Below are 12708 nucleotides of genomic sequence, written 5' to 3'. Positions count from 1 at the left end.
AAACAAAAAAAAAAGAAAGAAAGAAAGAAGAACGATCAGACGAATCTTTTCTTTGTCAATATTCCCAAAACCGAGATTATTCGAATACTAATCATTTCATATTATAGTTTATGTTACGGTTATTAATAAGAAACGTAGAAAAATGTTCATTATTGAGAACCACTGTCAAAGACGTCGGACTTGTAATTGGCGTGATATTCATAAGAGAAATGAAGTATCGGTCATAACGATGAAAAAATATGAGCTTATTAGCATTTTTGGTAAATGACACTTGAACCTATGTAAATTAATTACGGTATATAGCATTTTATAAATCTGTCAATCCATGATAAATTTGATCGAACGGTGTTACTCATATATCTGAATACGAATCAGCAATCGTAACGTATAAGAATAGCTTACGTTTACACGTTTCGTATTTTCTCTAGTCTCAAATCAACATCTGTATCAATAAGTACGTATGCAAGAAAAGAAAATCTTTATCATTATTATAAAATGAATATGATGGTAAATATTTCGTTTGGAATATGATCAGAATAATAATTTTATATTTTATGGGTCCTCTTCAATTTATTATGTCGGAGATTATTCATTAATCGAAATGAAATGAAATAAATCGAAATGAAAAATATCTCCATGCTTTTATCCGATAAGAAAATATTTATTGTAAGATCAAGCGTCTTTCTCTGAATTTGACTGTCGTCGCTCGAACTTTGGATGAGCGAAGCATATGTACGAAGGAAAGAGAGAAACACCGTCGAGAATATTGGTTAAAATGAAGCGTGAGGAGGCTTTGTTCCGGTGGCGAAATGATACTTTAGATACGGACCTGAAGGATCGACGATTAATACGCATGCGCCAATTCGAAAGGACCAATCAGAAAGATGTAACGCCACGGTAGGGGCATCGTGGGGGCTCACGGTGGCCTTGCGCGTTCTCTCAGCTCCGTGAATGTTGGAAGTGCGTCCATTTTGTCGACGCGTACGATCCCGGTTAGTCGACGCCGGTGTAGAGTATAATTCACGTTCGATGTGAGTTCACAGCCACGGGGCGGTTATAGTCGTGTAGGGTCAATCGCGAGCAGTGGCTGTCTGTCGGCGGCGTACCGTATCATATAATTTACGTCTTTCGATTCGTTGAGAAGGTCTGTTTGCAAACGCGTGTGAGAACTCTGTAGAAGGGCAATCGCCTAGAAGATTATCGAGGAAAACTCGAAAACGTGATAGACCTATCAAGAGATTTTTTCTTCTTTTCCGTCTATCGCGTCTTCTTTCGAGATTTTGGGACAAGATGGCGGAGATACAGGGAACCCCGGTAGCTCAGGACGCCCTGTCCGTCGTACAGCTGGAACTTGGTGGTAATCCAAATGCCTTGGCGTTGCGCAGGCCGTTCGACCCGGTGGCACATGATCTCGATGCGACCTTCCGCTTAACGCGGTTCGCCGACCTAAAAGGATGAGGGTGTAAAGTCCCTCAGGAGGTTCTTGGGAAACTCCTAGAGGGACTACAGGCCGACGATAATGCCGCACAGGATCATGAACATGCCCACTTTATGCATATGGCCATTCCGCGCATCGGTGAGTTATGCTTATGCGTAATTAAACACACGCGAGCGCGCGCCCGCGCCGAGTGCACTTGTGAATACACGCGGCTGAACATGATTGTGTAAGAATTGCATCTCTGCGAAGATCTCTTTTTCTTTTTCTTATTTTTTTTCCTTCCCCATTTATCTTCTTCCGTCGTCTATCGTTTTATTTGCAATTTACTTTTTCTTCAACTGCATTTATAACGAATTTATATTCGGTCTTTTATCGATTCTTATTTTTCTATGTGAAATTCATATTTCGATGTTTTATTATCGTAATCTAGAAATTTTGCGAAAAGTTTTGTTCCGATCTAAGGGAAAAATTATTTCGAGTGTCGTGAAAATTTCGAAAATTCGCATTAACGGATCGATCGTGATAGGAAAATTCCATTGTACAGAAAGGGTTAGGGGCACGAGTATGTTCGATCCAGCCCTATTTAATATGGCGGCTGATACAACCGCATCTCCCGCCTCTTTTCTCCCACGCTACCGGAAGTACAGATGTTCTCAACTTTTTTGTATGAATTATTGGCGCGATAAATATATTGAATATTATAAAATGTCCATATGATATCATACATAGAAGTCATATCTTGAAATACTGTTTATGATCAATCTTTATAACTCCTATGCTTCGTCTTTTAATTAATAAGCGAAATATTTCTTTAATCCCTGCTAATACAGTAAAATAATTTGTGTGTCAAGTACTCTGAAGAACAGCAGGTAGAAAAATGTTTAAAGGTTTTCTATATTGATATGCATTCCAATCTATATGTCAACTCTTTTACAAGTCTTTTCTTTATGTTTTTATTTTAGTTTATGAGCTTGTTTCTAATTCGTTGTTCTAATATCGTTTCAGGCATTGGTATGGATTCCTCTGTAACTCCTTTGAGACACGGCGGACTTAGCTTGGTACAAACAACAGACTTTTTTTACCCACTAGTCGATGATCCCTATATGATGGGTAAGACATACATCAGTACAAGTAACATGGAATTCTGATTTATCCTTATGATCATGCCTTATGACATACTTAAATTTTATTTTACATTCTAGGAATATTGCTTTGTAATTTCTTTTATTATTGTTATTGGAGTATTTTTTCAGGAAAAATTGCATGCGCCAATGTCATCAGTGATTTATATGCCATGGGAGTCACTGAATGTGACAATATGTTAATGTTGTTGGGTGTCAGTACAAAAATGACAGAAAAAGAACGCGATGTTGTTGTTCCATTAATTATGAGAGGTTTTAAGGATTCAGCACTAGAGGCTGGAACAACTGTTACTGGTGGTCAAACAGTTGTTAATCCTTGGTGTACGATAGGTGGTGTTGCTTCTACCGTTTGTCAACCAAACGAATATATTGTGTATGTTTAGAACTTATATCATTGCGATGATTATACTTTTATAGTATCCGTTATAACGAAAAGATAAAGTAATATAAATAATATTGAAAGATATCCCACGACAAAAATTATAAGCATATAAAATATGTAGACCAGATAATGCAGTTGTTGGCGATGTACTTGTATTAACAAAACCTCTTGGTACGCAAGTTGCTGTAAATGCGCATCAATGGCTGGACCAACCTGATCGTTGGAATAGAATTAAACTTGTTGTTAGTGAAGATGATGTAAGGAAAGCTTATCAACGAGCAATGGATAGTATGGCTCGATTAAACAGAATAGGTATATTACAAACAAAATATATTTTATTGTATTATGTTGTATACATGATGTCTATCTATGTATGTACACACACATATGTACTTTATTTAAAATATTTATAGAGTAAGAATGTATCACAAATATATTTGAAACTAATTACAGCGGCGAGATTAATGCATAAATATAATGCACATGGAGCAACGGACGTTACAGGCTTTGGCCTTCTAGGACATGCACAAAATCTCGCGAAACACCAGAAAAATGAAGTCTCTTTCGTTATTCATAATTTACCTGTTATTGCGAAGATGGCAGCGGTGGCTAAAGCTTGTGGTAACATGTTCCAATTACTTCAAGGACATTCTGCTGAAACAAGCGGCGGGCTTCTTATATGCCTTCCTCGAGAACAGGTATGTTTATATAGAATTTCTCATATACCTGCTAATACAGTAGAGTATTTATTCTTCGTTTAATACTCTAAAGAAAGGCAGGTAGATAAACGTTTAGAGATACCCATGCTAATTTGCTATTGTAGCATTTTAGTGTTGTCAATTCTCTTACAAATTAAATCATAATTTTTCTTTGCATAGTAAGTTATATATTTTTTGACTTATCTTAACTTTTACAAATTACTTCTTTTATTAGGCGGCTGCATATTGCAAAGATATAGAGAAACAAGAGGGATATCAAGCGTGGATAATTGGTATTGTGGAAAAAGGAAATCGTACTGCTAGAATAATCGACAAACCTCGAGTAATCGAGGTACCAGCCAAGGAGAAGGATGGAGAACTCTGGTAAAATGGCCGAAGATTCTCATTCGTTCTTTCTATACATTTATATATTTAGATGGCACACAGGAACACGCGACATACAATTAATAACACAATCGAATCACATGTGCAGGATTTAAGAAATCTAAGCCTCCACTTTATTCAATTTATTTCACTTTTGCTTTTGCTTGACAAAAATATCGTTATCTCGTTGTTGCGATAATGGCATTTTATAAATATGATAAAAGGGTTTTTTTTTTTTATCTTTTTATTTATAAATCATAGTTTCTTTCTATAAAGCAATGAAGCAAAGCTTCCTTCAAATTTTTGTTTTAAATAAAAGTCGACCAAATGTTTCAATAAATAACATTTCCAGACTTATCATTAATACTTGCTGAGAAAATAATTAATTTTAAATTGGATTATTATAAAAGTAAAAAAAGACAAATTAAGGACAAAAGAGAACGCATCTTTGCTATAATTAGTTTACATTTAAGTATACATACATAAGTATAGCTTAAGGTAGCACTAGATTAACAATGCTTTTATTGCATTTGATCAAACTGGCAATATATTGAGTGAAAAGAAAGAGGAATATTGAGTATTCGTTAGAGAGGATTCTTAAAGCACACGAATGATAAATCACGATCACAGAATGTATAGATATGTATATTTTAAGATTGATAAAATACAATAGAGACTCGATAATATAAGACGAAAGGCTGTTGTAATGTAATTTACTTATTTTATATAATGGGATATTTAAATGGAAAATTTTATGGTAATAATATCTCTCAAACATCGTGTTCGAGAAATTATTCGATGACCAGGTTTCAAAATAATTATGATCCTGACATGAATAATAAATTTGAAGGAGAAGATATCCTCCTCAGCCGAGATACGGTTTAAAATCAAAACTTAAATCCTAGAGTCTCTATTGCGATGTAAGAATTTATATTCGTAGATTGTTGTACATGTTTGTACTTGGCAAATTGTAAGAGAATCTTACAAAAATAGATATATAGAAAGAAGTTTGGAATGATGGGACATACTACTCTTGTAGCATACAGAGGATGGGCTTACAAAGTTAGAGAGAGTTTATAAATAAATAAGTATGCCCGGTTCATACATATATGGTGTTTTAATGCAGAGACGTGCAAACTTTTTGTCGAAGAAAAAATGATGGATACTGTTCCCATTATTGTTATTCGATTGATCCTTACTCGAATATGTGTCTCCAGCGTTTTCAAATATTATCATGAACAATGTAACGAGAGTGAATAAACGCTGGAGGGAAAATGTTGATACGATGAGAGCGAAAGGAATAATAAAAAAAAGGTGAAGATAAAGGAGCAATTCGCAAGCTAATTTTGAACGTCTCTGTCCAAATACGAAGAGAGGTTCTCTTATGAGAAGAGGAGAAATTTGTTTCCCCCTCTCCCACTAACGTTCGTCCTTGCTCGCTAGTACTCTTATATATATAAAATTTATTCAATAATAATGAAGAATAAATTTAAACACGTATATAAACATAGTACGTGAAGAATATAAAAAGAAAAAATTTGCATCATTGAGTTGAGGAGAGACGATCGCTGTGGTGTTAGTTGGGAAAAACGGCCCTGGAAAGGCCAATCGAATGACCTCTGTTCTAATGGATAAGGCCTTTTAATTATTGTCTCGTTATACATACACGCTTTTGATAAATTCAAAAAAAAAAAAAAAAATAAAAAAAAAGAAAAAAGAGGAATCCGGCACAGGCCCTAACGTTGTATTACTTTTTCATATGAATAAAGTGCTACTTTGTCAATAAATCGATCGAATATTTTTGCAATATTTCCCAGATGGCACATTTCGAATTGTTATCTTACCTATTTCGTTTATATTTCAATAGCAATTATTTGCAGCGATCCAAAATATTTCAAAGACGAATTCTTGACCATGCATATGATAATGATAAAAAGAGTTAAGTATAGTGACAACAGAAATCCAATAATTAAAAAAAAAAGAGAAAAAATATTCAACGTTTAAATATTACAAAGATCATGATCATATCGATAGTAAAGAAATCACGAATTAGAAAAAACAAAATACGTCATAATTAAATGTACACGTTTATCTTATTCCTGGGAAAAAAAATTTGTAGACGATACTTGATCATAGTACATCGACGACGATGTGGGAGAGAACGATACGTAACAACTGTATTACGTATGAATGAATTGTTGCTCTATACCACTAAACTCTAACTCTCGTAAATAATTGGTCAATGGTGAGAATATGTGTTTTTACTACGTCCATCAATCGTGTTTCGCGTTTATGAGAGCTCATCGATGCCGATCGAACAACGAATTATATAGAAAACATGCATATCATAGGTTAGAAAGAGAAAGAAGGAAAAAATGTCGGAACGTGTACGAGGTTAGCCGAAGATAACGATACGAAGCTAGAGCCGAGTCTATAACGAAATGGACCGAGTTTTCACGAGTATGAACGAACCGTAGCGAACGCGAAGACACGATGTATTATAAAACAAGGAAGGAGAAGGAACGTCGACGTTAGGAACGACTTTTCGAGAGGATAGATTTAATGGTAGCGTTATCCACGTGTTGTTTTTCCAAGGCTGCGGCCTTCAGGGCCGTCATACTTGGTGCCCCTGCTTCCGGAAAAGGTACGATCTCCTTAAGGATCATCGAACAATTCAACATAATACATATTTCCAGTGGGGACAAATTACGTTTGCACGTGAAGAATGGTACAGGTACGTATCCGTAAGTTTCTGTGTATATGGAAGAAAAAAAAGGAAAAATAAATGAGATGAACGAAACGAAAAAATAAAGTTCAATCGTCGAGCCGCTCTAACTACCCCCATCGACTACTTTTCTCGTATCGATCGTTCATCCCCTTCCTTACCAACTGAAATCACAAAGGATACGAATCGACTCGAGTTTATATTGACTTCTTCGTATTTCGAATTCTCTTTAATCAATCTTTTTTATTCCTCTCATTGGACATTTTAGAAAATTTAATTTTTCCTCATTTTTGTTTTTGGAGGTTAACCATCGACCTATCGACTCTTGCGTATTCGAAAACATTTCTTTAAGGAGGAAAAAAGTCGATTATGATATTGCATCATTCATTTCTTCTTTATGGCCATTATAGTATCTATAACATATATATCATCATAAGAAATAACATAAGTTTTTTTTTACCGTTACGTTACTATCGATGTCGTTCGTCGTAATCTTTTGAATCGAACTGAAATGATTCGCAAGATCAATGAGCGTGTAACCTTGAGATATCGTAAGAAACAATACATACCTTAAAGGAATGAAATGTTTAATGAGCTAAGAGTGGGTCGATGGACGACGATCTTTATTCGTTGATCTTGGCTTTTGATCAAGAAATTGCATCTTTATTCGTTCGCACGTGGGTATTTTAACTATTCGTTGTTACATAACGCGATCGTCGATATTTACCAATCATTTTTTTTCTAGCTTTATGTACTGTTCAGAGCTGGAAAGAAGCTCGCGAGACGTGACAGGGGCAAGAGGGGTACTTTGGAAGTCCATCCCATACGCACCTTTGATACTCCCATAATCCCTACTATTCGTCTTTTACGATACGCTACGACATAGTAGTAAGATTCTCGTATTTATAATTAAATAATGAAAACAAAGAAAAAAGTAAGAATATCATTTCCTTATGTTAATAACTATATGATTCAGGATTATGCCAATGGTTTGATGTTCAATTCATCGTTCACTCTGTTACATTTGTTCTTGATACATCTTATTCATTGGCTACGTCATTATCGACACCCGATCTAATTAGTATGTTTGACTTTTTCCGCAAATAGCACGATAGAGCTGAAAATGCGTCTACGAGAAGAGCGTCTCCTTTCATTCTGACCAATTAGATCCATATTCCTTCCGCGGAACTTCTTTCCAGCTCTGAACAGTACAGTAGTAGTGGTGTTTTAATATTCTGTGTAAGTTTAAAAAAAAAAATAAACATATATAAGCTGTAATTGTAAATTGACAATTAAAAAGTTTATAAACAAAGTGAATAATAATTAATCATTTCGATGATGTAATCGATTTCCCATTCGTTCGTTTGCATAAAAATTAGATATCAAGTTATCCACTTATTGTAAACGATAAACAATTTTGTTGATCGACTTAATGACTATTCCATATTTTCGATATGAAATTAAAAATATTTTCTTTCTTTCTTTCTTTCTTTTCTTTTTTTCAATATTCCTTTTTATCTTTTTTTTTAATATTCTATATATAGATACCTATTCGTTAGCTCGTCGCCCTTATAAATGCTGCGCTCTCGATCGTAACAAGTTCGTTCATTAAAAGTTGCGAGAGGGTAATCAATGGCACAGCATGTCAATCTATTTTCAATGTAACACGAGACGTACGGTGTGCATGTGAACGGATATATTTCCTGTGTGTGTTATATATATATATATTTGGTGTGTACTACACAGCCACACACATACAGTAGTATATATATACACACGTGAATTGAATTCGATTTCGACAAACTGAAATCGTGTCGTTGTATATTCGTTAATTAAAACGTTTCGTAACAGTTTTCGAGATTTCTTTGACATTAATCATTCCCATCTAGGAAATGAAATGACATTGACATCGAGAAAGAGAAAGAGAATATTCGTACGATTGGTTATCTTTTTTTTTTTTTTATACTTTGTACCGCATCATGCTGTCGACGAAAATAAAAAGTTGATAGCAAAGGTCGCTTTGATAATTCGTATAAAAACCTTCGTAAAATACATATCGATGATTTCAAATGAAATGGAGGAAAAATATAATTCATTATTATAACGTTACGAAATCATCTCATTGTGAAAAACAAAGCTAGATCATCCATAAGAAATCTAAACTTTTCTATGCTAATAATGATATTTAACAATAATCGTCTATTATTTCATATTTTTTTTACGATTTAACGATTAACGTATTGTGGTTATGTTTCATACTGATGGCTGGTTATACGACGTCTTTTTCTACTTCTCGTCATACATGTCGCGTGACTTTTCTACTTGTATAAGGGTACTTGTTATACAATACATATGTATTGTATAAGCTGAGTAATAATAAAAGTGATCCAAGTTAACAAAATATTTTTGTTATATCGATCTAGGTTATAATATTATGAAATCATTAAAAAATGTTATATATATTTCTTTTAATAGTTTTATATTTTTATTTAATAATTTTAATATTTTTCTATAATATTTGTTATATATAATTGTTTTAATATTAATATGTAATTAATAATTATATTTTTTAATAATTTTAATATTTTTATTTAATAAAAAGTTATATATATTTACTATAACAATATAATAAAATTATATAATATAATTATATAATTATCATATATATATATGTGTGTGTGTATGTGTGTACATTAAAACTGTTTACAATAATAATACATTTTTGTCAAATGACTTATGAACTATCCTGTATATATATATTATATTATTGTATATAAATTATATGGAGCATATCTGTATAGGATAGAATAATATATAAAGAGTATTAGAGCATATATATATATATATATATATATATGTTTTAACAGTTAGTAAATCGATTTAATACAAATATATATACTTATATAATATTATGTATATATGTACTCACTTCATAATCGCCAGTTAATTTCTACGAACGTGCTAACTGTTAAATTGTATATTTTCTTCTGAATAGAATTGGGCAAAGAGGTGAAGAAATATTTAGACAGTGGAAGTTTCGTGCCAGACAAAACGATGATTTCCTTAATCGAGAAAGAAATTGAAGTTGTAGGAAATCGTAATTGGCTGTTAGACGGTGAGTGAAACATAGTAGCTTAGATGTTCCTTGAAATTAATCGTACTTTTTTAGCAATTTCGATGAAATCTAAATTCGAACAACGGCTTGGCATTGCTTACAGGATTCCCAAGAACGTTGACTCAGGCGGAAATGCTGCATAGAATTCAACCGGTGAATCTTGTCCTGAATCTAATCGTACCTACATCCGTGATTTTAAATCGTGTGAAGAATAGGTGGGTCCATTTGCCAAGCGGAAGAATTTACAATATAGGATTTAATGATCCCAAAGTACCGGTAAGTTAAACAACGAAAAAGCCGTACATCCAAAATGGATCTTGCTTTCGTGCTAATAGTATTAATAGAAAGATAATAATCATAGTATACACTTGTTTTTATATCATTTTATCTTTCTATTATATAAGAAGAGATTTTATGCTTTTCCTTGTCGTATATCTACACATACGTACGTTTAGCATCGAAATAATACTCAAGGTGATCTATTATTAACATCTTCTAATATGTATATGTGTGTATGTGTGTGTGCGCGTGCGTATGTATATATAGGGTAAAGACGATGTGACTGGTGAACCACTTAGCCAAAGAGAGGACGACAAACCGGAAGTAGTACATAGAAGATTAGAAGAATATTCTGCAAAGACCAAACCGGTGATAGACTTTTATAGTAATCTTGGAATACTAAAGAATTTTCGGGGTAACACTACCGATAAAATATGGCCTTCGATCAATGAATGTATTGAACAATTTTTATAATATTCCTTGACACCAAAGAAAAATGGGACTTTTTAGTGAAATAATTGCATCGAAAAATGTAGTTTCCATTACGTTTTAACATTTTTACATTCGATAAAAAATATACGCACATTTGTAAATATTTGCCAATGTATGTATGTATGTATATACATTTATCATACGTCTATGACAAATTAATTGTATTCTCGATATTATATATCGTTGATAATTATCGATATAATATATATATATATTTTCATTTATGTCACTTATCATCTGATAATGAACATAGATTGAAAGATGAGATAAATAGGTCGTGCGTCGATAGCAAGTCGTGCGCCTTGACATTGCCAAATTTGATTTAAACACACAAGTACAAGTAGAAAAATATTGTCAACTGCGTCAAAACTAGAATCTTTTTTGTAAGCCTTTTTTTTTAGTTTTAATTGTAAATAAACTGATGATGATGACAATTTTATATATATATATATATATATATATATATATATATATATATATATATGTTATACATCCGAATACACATATATATATTATGTATATAGCATTAAAATTATTCCTAGTGTGTGTATGTGTATGATGTATGTATGTATGTATATAAGTTTTAACACTCGTGTATTATTGTATTCATGAGATATGATAAAAATAAATTTATAGTTACGTAGAAACTTAATATTATCGACACAACGAGTGCCATTAAAAAAATTAGATAACAAAGTTTATATGTCTCGCTCAGTTTTATTTATAATCTTCTTAACAAATCATTTCCAATGAATATACATATTCAACAGTGTAATATATATGTATATATATATATACCATGCACACAGTTTTCTAATCTCGCGTACAACTTATCTTTCTCTTTCTCAGCCATCACCTCAACATTATAAAAGATCAACAGACTCTCCTGATACATCATTTATTTTCCATAACGTAATTACTTAATCTATATACCGAAATGTGGTACGTGCAAAATCTTAATGAAAACTTAAAACTAGTGCTATGTATAGATTAATTATCATAATGAGTTGACCTAAGCCAATTTTTAATTCGATTAATGAATAAAAATTTGGAATTATAGAAAATAAATATATGAAATATCGTCAATATGTGAATTTCTTAATTATTGATGAATTTCTTTCTAGATCTTATTAATCATTGACAAACTATTTTAAAAATACACTATAAATTATTTAATGATTTGATTTTAATAATAATAATTAATCATTAATTGTATTACTTCCAATGTTGGAATAAATAATAGATAATAAATAAATAAATAGTTTTAAATAGTTGATATTTGAGAAATTACTTAATAATCGATAAAAAAAAGATAAGAACAATAAAAGAAATCATACATATATATACAAGTGTATTTACTTGTGTGGACTTAAAAGCTAATATGTATGTTTCTTGTGTTGCATTTTACAGGAACAGTTTACTCAAGAAATTGAGAAACGCTTATGCATACAAATTGCTATTAATAGCAAAATGTATTCGTACTTGCGATCTACGCAAGATTGAGGATATCTGTTTATAACAACGAAATGAATAAATATTCTCTCATATATTTAATACAACTTCGATGATTATAATTCTCCTACAAAATTAAGTCCTACTTTCGTTGCAAAAAAAAAAAAAATAAATAAAAAAAAAACGAAAATAAGAAGGAAGCAATGATTTTGAGATCATGTAACAAAGTAAAAAAAAAATTGTGCCTTCGTTTAATACTTATTAAAGATCACTGCATCGTTATCGTAACCATCACAGAAAAGATGGTCGGCTTAAACTTCTATCTTTTCCACGCTTAGAAATAATTAGTCAACGTATTGACATCAGTCTCCCATTAAGACATACTATGAGATCTTTTTCAAAAATTCGCCACGTTTTTTGGCGCATTACATTTAAAAACCTTAATAACACTTAACTATATAATAAAACACAACGGTATGTGTGTTCGATTTGTAAGTAATCTAGTATTGTTGAATTTTTCACTTACGAATATTGGACGAATGAACGAAGGATTACAAATGTTGAACGTAGTACGTACATTGCGTAAGAAATACGTTGTTAG

At 32.1% G+C, this 12708-nt stretch overlaps 2 protein-coding genes across 2 annotated transcripts; both read left to right on the top strand.

Annotated features, from left to right (window-relative positions):
• The first annotated feature begins 955 nt into the window (after positions 1-955).
• LOC127067017 (inactive selenide, water dikinase-like protein) lies at positions 956-5831 on the top strand. Its single transcript, XM_051001454.1, has 6 exons — positions 956-1576; positions 2444-2548; positions 2692-2953; positions 3084-3274; positions 3416-3660; positions 3896-5831. The coding sequence occupies exons 1-6, from the start codon at positions 1291-1293 to the stop codon at positions 4046-4048; spliced, it is 1242 nt and encodes a 413-aa protein (XP_050857411.1). The 5' UTR covers positions 956-1290; the 3' UTR covers positions 4049-5831.
• Positions 5832-5979: 148 nt separating this feature from the next.
• LOC127067019 (GTP:AMP phosphotransferase AK3, mitochondrial) lies at positions 5980-12303 on the top strand. Its single transcript, XM_051001458.1, has 4 exons — positions 5980-6778; positions 9765-9884; positions 9988-10160; positions 10431-12303. Exons 1-4 carry the CDS (start codon positions 6607-6609, stop codon positions 10635-10637), a joined length of 672 nt encoding a protein of 223 aa, XP_050857415.1. The 5' UTR covers positions 5980-6606; the 3' UTR covers positions 10638-12303.
• The last annotated feature ends 405 nt before the right edge of the window (positions 12304-12708 follow it).

This window comes from Vespula vulgaris, chromosome 10 (assembly GCF_905475345.1).
Source record: "Vespula vulgaris chromosome 10, iyVesVulg1.1, whole genome shotgun sequence".
NCBI classification, from domain to species: Eukaryota; Metazoa; Arthropoda; class Insecta; order Hymenoptera; family Vespidae; genus Vespula; species Vespula vulgaris.
The sequence above is the reverse complement of the archived record's forward strand: the minus strand, read 5'-3'. Positions and strand labels throughout refer to the sequence as shown.